At 34.8% G+C, this 12,950-nt stretch overlaps 1 protein-coding gene across 1 annotated transcript in view; it reads left to right on the forward strand.

Moving 5' to 3' along the window:
• The window catches only part of LOC137636493 (anti-lipopolysaccharide factor-like), a 4,690-nt gene extending 1,952 nt beyond the window's left edge, over positions 1 to 2,738 (forward strand). Inside the window, exons 3-4 of the mRNA XM_068368916.1 lie at positions 907 to 1,043; positions 2,506 to 2,738. Coding sequence (XP_068225017.1) covers positions 907 to 1,043; positions 2,506 to 2,624 — 256 coding nt within the window. The 3' untranslated portion in view covers positions 2,625 to 2,738. The remainder of the gene's footprint in view (positions 1 to 906; positions 1,044 to 2,505) is intronic.
• The last annotated feature ends 10,212 nt before the right edge of the window (positions 2,739 to 12,950 follow it).

A 12,950-nucleotide genomic window follows, 5' to 3' on the forward strand; every position in this document is an offset into this window, starting at 1 on the left:
ATTGAAACTAACTAAACAGGTCTTTTAAATGTTTTTCATATTAAATTTAAGATACTAATTTTAATTTATTTCAGTAACTATAACCAGAAGTTTTTGTTAAAATGTTTTTGTCAGGTTAAGTCTTTTAAATGTTTTTCATATTAAATTTAAGAAAAAAAAAACTAATTTTAATTTATTTAAGTAACTTTAACCAGAATTTTTTTTTGTTTAAAAATGTTTATGCTAAGCTAAAAATAATTTTCATACAGGATTAATTTACTACTGCAAAAAAAAAAGAAAATTCGTATTAAATTTAAGAAAAAATGTTTTTTTTAAATTTATTTTAGTAACTATAACCAGAATTTACTGGTTAAAAAAATGTTTATGCAAAGCTAAAAAAAATTCCTTATGCCAGGTTAATTTTCATATCAAATCTAAGAAAAAAAACTAATACTAATTTATTTCAGTAACTCTAACCTGATTGTTTTTTTGTTTAAAAATAATTATGCCAATCTAAAAAAAAAATTGTATGCCATGCTAATTTAACACTGCAAGATTTTTTTTCATATTAAATCTAAGAAAAAAAAAAACTAATATTAATTTATTTCAGTAACTCTAACCAGAATTTTTTGGTTAAAAATTTTTTATGCGAAGCTAAAAAAATTTCTTATGCCAGATTAATATACTACTGCAACCAATGAATCCTTAAATAGCATGTCTGATGTTTCAGTGGACTAATTTAATACTGCAAGATTTTTTTTTCATATTAAATCTAAGAAAAAAAAACTAATATTAATTTATTTCAGTAACTCTAACCAGAATTTTTTGGTTAAAATTTTTTTATGCGAAGCTAAAAAAAATTTCCTATGCCAGATTAATATACTACTGCAACCAATGAATCCTAAAATAGCATGTCTGATGTTTCAGTGGACTATATTCTGAGGATACCATAGAGCTCTTTGGGCGCGCCTGTCAGTACAAAAGAATTCCTTACATCAAGAGATTGGAATTGCATTATAGAGCTGAGGTCAGGTGTCTTGGCTGGACCCCAATCGTAGGGAAAGGTAAGAGGAATTCTAATTTCATAAATTTTGTAGGTCAGGTGTCTTGGCTGGACCCCAATCGTAGGCAAAGGTAAGAGGAATTCTAATTTCATAAATTTTGTAGGTCAGGTGTCTTGGCTGGACCCCAATCGTAGGCAAAGGTAAGAGGAATTCTAATTTCATAAATTTTGTAGATGGAGACACTATTACCTACACATTCATATAACGAACAAGATCGTGTTAAATATTTCTTGTTATAAAACTTGGATATGAATGTGTTGAGGTGGTTTGGCCATGTTGAGAGAATGAAAAATGGCTGTCTGCTAAAGAAGGTGATGAATGCAAGAGTTGATGGGAGAAGTACAAGAGGAAGGCCAAGGTTTGGGTGGATGGATGGAGTAAAGAAAGCTCTGAGTGATAGGGAGATAGATGTGAGAGAGGCAAGAGAGCCTGCTAGAAATAGGAATGAATGGCGAGCGATTGTGACGCAGTTCCGGTAGGCCCTGCTGCTTCCTCCGATGCCTTAGATGACCGCGGAGGTAGCAGCAGTAGGGGATTCGGCATTATGAAGCTTCATCTGTGGTGGATAATGTGGGAGGGTGGGCTGTGGCACCCTAGCAGTACCAGCTGAACTCGGTTGAGTCCCATGTTAGGCTGGAGGAACGTAGAGAGTAGAGGTCCCCTTTTTTGTTTTTGTTTCATTTGTTGATGTCGGCTACCCCCCAAAATTGGGGGAAGTGACTTGGTATATGTATGTATGTATGGATAAAATTAACAGCAAGTTAAGATTTATCTTTATCCTAAAAATAATATAATTACTACATAATATTAACGGACAAATATCAAGAAAGGTCAAAGAATTTCTTCAATCTGCGTGTGGAATATGAAGTTAAAATTAATGTAAATTTATGCTCTTCAATGCAAGTTAAAAATTTATAATTAGGGTAGGCTTAATGGTTATAAAACCAATGCAAGCACCTTTGATTACTATGTCATGTGCACCTAAATACTGTGTGTATATACACATACATATACACATATATATATATATATATATATATATATATATATATATATATATATATATACACACACATATATACACATATATATACACACACACACATATATATATATATATATATATATATATATATATATATATATATACACATATATGTAAATATATATATATATATATACACACACACACATACATATATACATATATATATATATATATATATATATATATATATATATACATATATATATCCCTTAAATAATGCCCACAGCCTCGTAAGAAGTCCCCTAAGGGTATTACCCCCTTGGGGAACTTCTTCAAGATAAAAGTAACCATTTCGAAAATCTTAACAGTTCTTCCTCAAACTAATTTTCCCTTAATTCTTGCTCGATATATTTTCCCTATTAAACTATAATCAAAATACTAATTTACATTAATGATATTTTTTTTTTTATTCAGCCAGGGATCACAGGAATCCTACTAACGCTGAGCAAGGAGCCATCAAGGATTTCGCGAGGCAGGCCTTGGCTCAAGGACTCATCACCGAGGAGGAGTCGAAGCCCTGGTTGAGTAGGTGATTACTATGAGTTGTGAAGTTGGCGTCACAGGGCCAAAGGTCAATGTCAGGTGGATTAGAGTTGGTTTTGAGACTAAAGTTAGCTTAGAATGGTATGGAGATATTTATGAATTGTTAATGCATATTTAAAATTAATTAAATAATAACTGTAAATTAACTATTGTTTATAATTTAAATGTAGATTTTTATGAATTGTTAATTCATATTTAAAATTAATTAAGAAACTTCTGTGAATTAACTGTATTATAGAATTGGTAATGTACAGATACTACAATAAATGGAATTCTCTTAATATAATCTTGCAATAAATTATGCCATTTTCTTGAGTGGCTAGCAAATTATGTTAACCAAGCAACAGAAGTTCCAAGTGTCAAATATTAAGCTGACAGTGCAGTTCACCAATTTCCATTTTGAGCAAATGTTCCTATTAATATATTTTTCTAAAAAAAAAAAAAAAAAAAAAAAACGCAGTTTGGCAATATATTTCTTACCTAATTGGTAATTTTTCATTTAAATCCGTGCATTTTGTTATCTTTCATGTTGTCTTAATGTGATCTTTATACTCTGTAAAAATCTAAAACAAAAATGTTCAAGTTTAAATAAAATTTTATGTTCAAAAGACCACCTGTTTCTTTTCTCTTGAACGGGAAATCCAATGGAAACGGACCTGTAAAGGTTTACTGGTTTAAAGGACACTCATGAATGGCAAGGGCAAGGGGCAGTGACAATGCCCTATCGAGTAGGATAATGTACTAGAGACTGACCATACGAATATACAGTGCATATGATTACCGCCCAAGGCCACTCTCCACCCAAGCTAGGATCAAGGAAGGCCAGGCAATGGCTTCTGATTAAGTTAATAGACCTCTAAGCACCTACAACTCAACCCCTCCTTAGCTCACAAGGATGGCGAGGTAGCAGCGACCAAATGAACTAATATGAGTTAGAGCGGGACTTGAACCATAGTTTGGCGATCAACAGTCAGGGACGTTACCACATCGGCTACCATAATCATGCTAATGTATTGACACCCAAGCTAGGATCAAGGAAGGCCAGGCAATGGCTTCTGATTAAGTAAATAGACCTATAAGCACCTACAACCCAACCCCTCCTTAGCTCACAAGGATGGTGAGGTGGCAGCGAAAAAAGGAACTAAAGAGTTTGAGCGGGACTCGAACTCCAGTTTAGCAATCAACAGTCAGGGACGTTACCACATCGGCTACCATAATCATGTTAATATATTGACTGGAAACGTGGGCTTTAAGTTGTAAAAATGAAACGAAGCTTTAAAGAACAAGATATGAATGTGAATATCACTACTTGAAAGATTGGAAAATGGTGAAATAAGAATGGCAGGCGTAGTATGGATTACAGATATGATAGTGTCAAAACCGAGATGGTGTGAACACGTGTTGAGAATGGATGGTGAGAAGTGAGGAGGGCTTAAGAAGAACCTATTAAGGGGAGAAGATTTAGAGGGAGGTAGAGGAATATATGGTGAGATCAAGTGAAGGATGATATGGAGAGAAAAGGTTTGGTGGAAGAGGATGCCAATGATTGAAAGGCATTGAAGAGGACGCATAAGGCAACCGACCCCTTAGTGTAAGGATAACAGAGAATCGTAGAGATAATGTGAAGGATGATATGGAGAGAAAAGGTTTGGTGGAAGAGGATGCCAATGATTGAAGGTATTGAAGAGGACGCATCAGGCAACCGACCCCTTAATGGAAAGATAACGGTGGGAAAAAAATATAAAAATATTTGGTTGTATGGGAAGAATCACATTTCATAAGCAGCCTACACTTTGCATGTGATATTAAAAAGGAAATTTATATTTGGAAAACAATTTATATATAAAGAAAACTTCTCTTGCTTGAGGGTACACTCAGGCACTCTGTTCTATCTATTTTCTATTCCTCTTGTTTTGTTAAAGTTTCTATTGTTTATATAAGAAATACTAATTTTAATGTTGTTACTGTTCTTAAAATATTTTATTTTTCCTTGTTTCCTTTCCTCCCTGGGCTATTTTCCCTGTTGGGGCGCCTGGGCTTATAGCATTGTGCTTTTCAAACTAGGGTTATAGCTTAGCATTTAATAATAATAATAATAATAATAATAAGAATAATAATAATATGAATAATAATAATGATAATGCATTATCATACTCAGTTTACATTTAGTGTAATGAAAATAATAGTACTAAGAATGTCCCTCGATCATTATCCATCATGTAAAGATATCTTTCAACATCCAGGAAGAAATTTCCTCAAACTTCAGCAAGAATACAGTTAGGCCGGGAGCACACTAGCGACTCTGTGGCGCCACAAAGCCACAGCATCGTGTGGCGGGGATGTGGTCTCCCATAGGTTTCCATTGTTTTCAAGTTTTGCCGCTCAAACTAGCGACTGTGGCTCTCTGTTGCTCATCCCCGCCACTGGCGTGGCGTGGCTTTGAAAACAATGGAAACCTATGGGAGACCACAACCCCGCCACACGATGCTGTGGCTTTGTGGCGCCACTGAGTCGCTAGTGTGCTCCCGGCCTTACAGTTCAACAATAACAAGGCAATGATAATAGAAAACTGTTTCCGTTACCTAGGAGCCTTTTGTAATACCCAGGAAGCAAGCATCATGAAAGTGAAAAGAATATCGTCACAGAAAACTCTTACAAGAACAAGAACGAGAAAATAGCCATGAATCAGGGGCTATTTGCTTCTCATCAATCTGCTCATGATTGTGTCAACGCTATAGAATTTCCTTCTTTCATTTCATCCGTCTTATTGTCAAATTCGCGTTCGGATATTCTCAAGAAGTCTCAATGACCTTCGGATAATTGTATGACCTCGTCAGGGAGGTGACCGAATAAGATGGTTCCTGGAACAGGGTCAGAGGAAAGACTCTCTCTCTCTCTCTCTCTCTCTCTCTCTCTCTCTCTCTCTCTCTCTCTCTCTCTCTCTCTCTCTCTCTCTCTCATACGGTCGCCCAATTACTATTCCTCTGCTCAATCGAAAGTTCTCCTTTCTCTGTATTATGCACATTTTCCCTTTTTCCCTGCTTAGTCCCTATGAATGTCACTGGTTTGTTCTCTCTCTCTCTCTCTCTCTCTCTCTCTCTCTCTCTCTCTCTCTCTCTCTCTCTCTCTCTCTGTCCTTATTCCCTCCCATTACATATTGGCGCAGACTTCTTTGTACCTGGGAAATAGATCACAGATGTTGCTCTGTGTTCTATTTAGCAATGTCCTTCGTCTTCAACTATTCGACTTCTTTTAATTGTTCACTTCCATCTCAAGAATCTATTCTTTCCAGCAAGGCGTGTGAACATCAAGAAAAGTCACGCTGTGGTTTAGTTAATAAAACTATAATGGCATATTCCACTAATATTCCCGTGTTTTGTTTTGAAAGTACAAGACTGTATGGGTAAACTGAAACCAATCTCTCTCTCTCTCTCTCTCTCTCTCTCTCTCTCTCTCTCTCTCTCTCTCTCTCTCTCTCTCTCTCTCTCTACATATATATATATATATATATATATATATATATGTGTGTGTGTGTGTGTGTGTGTGTATCTCTGTTTCTCTATGAATTTAAAATTGTGTATGTATATATAAATAATATATATATACATATATATATATATTATATATATATAAATAATATATATATACATATATATATATTATATATATATATATATATATATAAATATGTATATATAAAATATATATATACATACATATATATATATATATATATATATATATATATATGTGTGTGTGTGTGTGTGTGTTTTTATCATCCCCATTTAAATGTCGAAAATGAAACAAAGAAAAAATTTTCCTTAATATCCTCTCCTTTTTTCATTTCCTTTCCAAGAAGTGTGTTTTGACTAAGGCTGCTTTAAAGGTTATCCTTTCCTTACTGATATTTATGCAGCTGGAGGGATGAAAAGGGGATTAGAAAGGGCATTAGAAAGGGCATTCACCGCCAAAAGAATGAGGGGAATCGGGCGGGAATCCAGCAGGAATAGCGGTAATATAAAGCCGGGCAACGAAAACACCACCGCAATTTCCTTTGCTTGGAATTTTCCAGATTATGAAAGGTCTTATTTGAATTTATTTAGGAATGAGGAAGATCTTTTAATTGGTTTTAGTTCTCTTGTAGCATTTAGAGCCTTTAGAGAAGATGGTTCTGTAAGTGTCTTTCCTCTTCTAGGAGGACACTCCAATATCAAACCATTGTTCTCTTATCTTGGATAGTGTTATAGCCTCTGTACCCTGGTCTTCCACTGTCTTGGGTCAGAGTTCTCTTGTTTGAGGGTACACTCGGGCACACTATTCTATCTTATTTCTCTTCCGCTTATTTTGTTGAAGTTTTTATAGTTTATATAGGAAGTATTTATTTTAATCTCGTTGCTCTTCTTAAAATATTTAATTTTTCTTTGTTTCCTTTCCTCAATGAGCTATTTTCCCTGTTGGAGCCCCTGGGCTTATAGAATACTGCTCTTCCAATTAGGGCTGTAGCTTAGCAAGTAATAATAATAATAATAATAATAATAATAATAATAATAATAATAATAATAATAATAATAATAAGCAGAAACTTCTTTAAGCTGGGATTTGGATGGAAGGTACAAGAGCTCTCATTCGAAATAATGTTTCCTTGGCTTGTCTATTTTGACACTCACTTTATCTTCAAAATAACCACTATCCTTTACATATTAATTCCAAATACCTATAAACTAACAACTTCTCCATCATGAGGCTCAATACTACACAGTATTCTAGAAGTTTTATTCCAGCTGTGACCAAGTTGTGGAATGATCTTCCTAATCGGGTAGTTGAATCAGTAGAACTTCAAAAGTTCAAAGTTGGAGCAAATGTTTACATGTTGAACAGGCTGACATAAGACTTTTTATAGTTTATATATGACATATCTGTTTTGATGTTGTTACTGTTTTTTAGAATGATTTATTGTTAATTTGTTCTCATCATTTATTTACTTCCTTATTTCCTTTCCTCACTCGGCTATTTTTCCCTGCTGGAGCCCTTGGGCTTATGGAATCGTGCTTTTCCTACTAGGGTTATAGCTTAGCTAATAATAATAATAATAATAATAATAATAATAATAATAATAATAATAATAATAAATGCAACCTATCTCTCACTGAGTAGCAATGTCACCAGCCAAGTCCTTCTAGGTAAATGTGTGTTCTTAGCATTAATTGTTCTGTGTTATGAAGACAAACTATTCAACGTAAAGCACATGAAAAGACTAACTATCAATCTTATATTATTACTAGTAATAGAATGTACAGAATATCTAAATCTTTTTAATTTTTCTTCAACAAAAAATTTATTTTGGTAGGAACGTAGAGAGGAGAGGTCTCCTTTTTTGTTTCATTTGTTTGATGTCGGCTAACCCCCAAAATTGGGGGAAGTACCTTGGTATATGTATGTATGTATAAAATCAGAATGAACAAATAGTGAGTATTTCGTATACATCTATTACATTTTTAGCCATATAGGCAGCCATACTGAATAATATTTTAACTAAGACCACAAAGTACTTATCATTGTTTTAAATGCTACATACAGGAAAACCTATGATTTGATATATTACAACAAATGAATTAACGAATAATACTTGGAATTTTTATACTTTTTGTATGTTTATTAAGACGACAAAACAATGCCAAGATTGACTAGAATATAATCATGTTGACCTTTTTAATTGTCATAGTTCCAAATGGAGGTGCGTGGAAAGAGTTGGGTAGAGAGGAATGATGTCTCATTATTATTATTATTATTATTATTATTATTATTATTATTATTATTATTATTATTATTGTTGTTGTTATTACTTGCTAAGCTACAACCCTAGTTGGAAAACCAGAATGCTATAAGCCCAGGGACACCAACAGGGAAAATAGCCCAGTCAGGAAAGGAAACAAGGAAAAATAAAATATTCTAAGAACAGTAACTACATTAAAATAAATATTTCCTATATAAACTATAAAAAAAACTTTAACAAAACAAGAAGAGAAATTAGATAGAATAGTGTGCCCGAGTGTACATAAAGCAAGAGAACTCTAACCCAAGACAGTGGAAGACCATGGTACAGAGGCTCTGGCACTACCCAAGACTAGAGAACAATGGTTTGATTTTGGAGTGTCCTTCTCCTAGAAGAGCTGTTTAACATAGCTAAAAAGTCTCTTTTACCTTTACCAAGAGGAAAGTAGCCACTGGACATTACAGTGCAGTAGTTAACCGCTTTGGTGAAGAAGAATTGTTTGGTAATCTCAGTGTTGTCAGGTGTATGAGGACAGAGGAGAATCTGTAAAGAATAGGCCAGACTATTCGGTGTATGCGCAGGCAAAGGGAAAGTGAACTCAGAGAGAAGATTCCAATGAAGTACTGTCTGCTTTTTTCATAAAGATACTGGGCAGATATATTATTGACAAATTGTTTTTTAGTTTATTTACAGGTATGTATGTGCAATTGCACTAATGAGTTTTCTTGTAAAATTGTGTTTAAAATATTATTTCCATGTTTACACGTGTAAATATACTCTCCTTATAATGCTGAAGGCTCGTGTAAGCGACATAAACATTGAAATTGCTTTCCAAAGAGCCACATATCCTTGTAACATTACTCAGTAAGACAGGTTCAATTGCTGTTGCAACCATTACCGGCATCGTATGCATTTGCTGAGCAATAACGTGCAGCAATATATCACATAAGAAACTGCTATTGAACTGCCATGATTAAACGACTTGAAATTAAGCACAGATTATTTTTCCCGCCTACTTACTGTACATACTAGATAAAAAGATAATTATTTACGAATAAATACTTATATATAGCTTTAAAACATTTTTTTAATGATGTTTAAGGTTTTATTAACCGGAGGATAAGATTATACAAAAAAATAAGCTAAGTTAAGCATTTCTTATTCACTTGAATGAAAAAGATTTTCCCGCCACTAGAAAACTCTCTCTCTCTCTCTCTCTCTCTCTCTCTCTCTCTCTCTCTCTCTCTCTCTCTCTCTCTCTCTCTCTCTCTCTCAACGTATGGAAATGGAGGTACAAGGAACGAGAAGGAGAGGGAGACCAAAGCGAAGGTGGATGGACTGTATCAAGGATGACCTTCGATCAAAGGGATTAATCGGTGATGAAGTGTGGGACAGAGGTAGATGGAGAACGCTGGTCAGAAACATCGACCCCACATAAAAGTGGGAAAAGATGCAGACAATGAAGAAGAAGAAGAACACAAAGTCAAAGCAAAGTCCTTCAAATGAAGGCAACCGTGTTACCCCATACGAATGAGAAAAAAAGCTAATAGTAGAAAAAGATTTCTTTTTTTTTATGGCAAAGAGACACACGACCACATTTGCCTAGATGATGTTAGGTCTTTGCGAACAAATGCTAATGAACTGCTATCCGTAAGGAGTATTCAAGCTCACCTTTGGAGAAAGACGAGGGAGATATCACCATTCTCAAAGTGAATTAGTTAAGAAAAGAGCATTTTAAAGTGATATTTACATACCAAGAAGACTCTGTGGAGGAGCCAAATAGGATTACTTTTTCCTTGCCATTTTTAAAATGGCTCACATATTCATATATACGTAATGATTTCCAGAAACAGGCATAAATATTATTATTATTATTATTATTATTATTATTATTATTATTATTAATATTATCATTATTATTATTATTAATAATAGCCAAGCTACAACCCTAGTTGGAAAAGCAAGATGCTATAAGCCCAAGGGCTCCAACAGGGGAAAATAGCCCAGTGAGGAAAGGAAATAAGAAAATAAATAAATGATGAGAAGTAATTAACACTAAATCATTCTAAAAAGTAAAAACGTCAAAACTGCTATGTCATCTATAAACTATAAAAAGACTTATGTCAGCCTGTTCAACACAAAAACATTTCCTGCAAGTTTGAATTTTTGAAGTTCTACTGATTCAAGTACCTCTGTCTGATTTTCTGGTCTCAGTATTTCTCTTTTTGAATCTCACTTTCTTGCTTAAAAAGTTTTACTCCTATTTTCTTTTCACTGGAGAAATCTGGTTAGAGTTTTTTCTATCTTATACTAATTATTTCTTTATAAATTTTATTCTTATCATTTCTCCTCCATGGAATTCTTGGATTCTTGTGAATGCCATGATCCCTCGCTCAGTAATTCTCTTTCTGAATCTCACTTTCTTCTTAGCTTAAAGAGCTTTACTCCTATTTTCTTTTCACTGGAGAAATCTGGTTAGAGTTTTTTCTAACTTATACTAATTATTTCTTCAAGAATTTTATTCTTATTATTTCTCCTCCAGGGAATTCTTGGATTCTTGTGAATTCCATGGTCCCTCGCTCAGTAATTCTCTTTCTGAATCTCACTTTCTTCTTAGCTTAAAGAGCTTTACTCCTATTTCCTTTTCACTATAGAAATCTGGTTAGAATGTTTTCTATCTTATACTAATTATTTCTTTAAGAATTTTATTCTTATCATTTCTCCTCCGGGGAATACTTGGATTCTTGTGAATTCCATGGTCCCTCGCTCAGTAATTCTCTTTCTGAATCTCACTTTCTTCTTAGCTTAAAGAGCTTTACTCCTATTTTCTTTTCACTGGAGAAATCTGGTTAGAGTTTTTTCTAACTTATACTAATTATTTCTTCAAGAATTTTATTCTTATTATTTCTCCTCCAGGGAATTCTTGGATTCTTGTGAATTCCATGGTCCCTCGCTCAGTAATTCTCTTTCTGAATCTCACTTTCTTCTTAGCTTAAAGAGCTTTACTCCTATTTCCTTTTCACTATAGAAATCTGGTTAGAATGTTTTCTATCTTATACTAATTATTTCTTTAAGAATTTTATTCTTATCATTTCTCCTCCGGGGAATACTTGGATTCTTGTGAATTCCATGGTCCCTCGCTCAGTAATTCTCTTTCTGAATCTCACTTTCTTCTTAGCTTAAAGAGCTTTACTCCTATTTCCTTTTCACTGAAGAAATCTGGTTAGAATGTTTTCTATCTTATACTAATTATTTCTTTAAGAATTTTATTCTTATCATTTCTCCTCCAGGGAATTCTTGGATTCTTGTGAATTCCATGGTCCCTCGCTCATGCGGGCTCCTGATAACAGGGGAAAGGGAGCGTGAAACGAGATTGGTAATGTCCTGCATATATCGCTTAAGGATTTCCCTCTAACTTCATCATCCCACGTAAATGGAGGCATGTATTCATTCTTCTTCTTAGTCTACATCTTTTCCCACTTTTATGTGGGGTCGATGTTTCTGGTCAGCTTTCTCCATCTAACCTCTGTCCCACACCTCATCACCAGTTAATCACTTTGATCGAAGGTCATCCTTGATACAGTCCACCCACCTTCGCTTTGGTCTCCCTCTCCTTCTCGTTCCCTGTACCTCCATTTCCAACACTCTCCTCCCAATATACTGTTCATCTCTTCTCATGACATGACCATACCACCTCAGTCTACTTTCTTCACCGGTTAATCCCTTTGATCGAAGGTCATCCTTGATACAGTCCATCCATCTTCGCTTTGGTCTGCCTCTCCTTCTCGTTCCCTGCACCTCCATTTTCAACATCTCCTCCCAATATACTGTTCATCTCTTCTCATGACATGACCATACCACCTCAGTCTACTTTCTTCACCGGTTAATCCTTTGATCGAAGGTCATCCATGATACAGTCCATCCACCTTCGCTTTTGTCTCCTCCTTTCCTTCTCATTCTCTGTACCTCCATTTTCATCACTCTCCTTCCAATATACTGTACATATCTTCTCATGACATGACCGTACCACCTCAGTCTACTTTCTTCAACGGTTAATCCCTTTGATCGAAGGTCATCCTTGATACAGTCCATCCACTTTCGCTTTGGTCTCCCTCTCCTTCTCGTTCCCTGTACCTCCATTTCCATCAATCTCCTCCCAATATACTGTTCATCTCTTCTCATGACATGACCATACCACCTCAGTCTACTATCTTCACCGGTTAATCCCTTTGATCGAAGGTCATCATTGATACAGTCCATCCACCTTCGCTTTGGTCTCCCTCTCCTTCTCGTTCCCTGTGCCTCCATTTCCATCACTCTCCTCCCAATATACTGTTCATCTCTTCTCATGACATGACCATACCACCTCAGTCTACTTTCTTGGATCTTATCTGATAGTTTTCTAACTCCTGGGGTTGAATGTTCTGTTCTTTTGGTCTGGATTAAAATATTTAGTACTTTCGAAATAAAATGATTCGATTCCAGACATTTGTGTGATGGAAAATTTACGATTTTTAATATTCCATTACTTTAGGTCTTTAAT

This window comes from Palaemon carinicauda, unplaced genomic scaffold (assembly GCF_036898095.1).
Source record: "Palaemon carinicauda isolate YSFRI2023 unplaced genomic scaffold, ASM3689809v2 scaffold311, whole genome shotgun sequence".
NCBI lineage: Eukaryota > Metazoa > Arthropoda > Malacostraca > Decapoda > Palaemonidae > Palaemon > Palaemon carinicauda.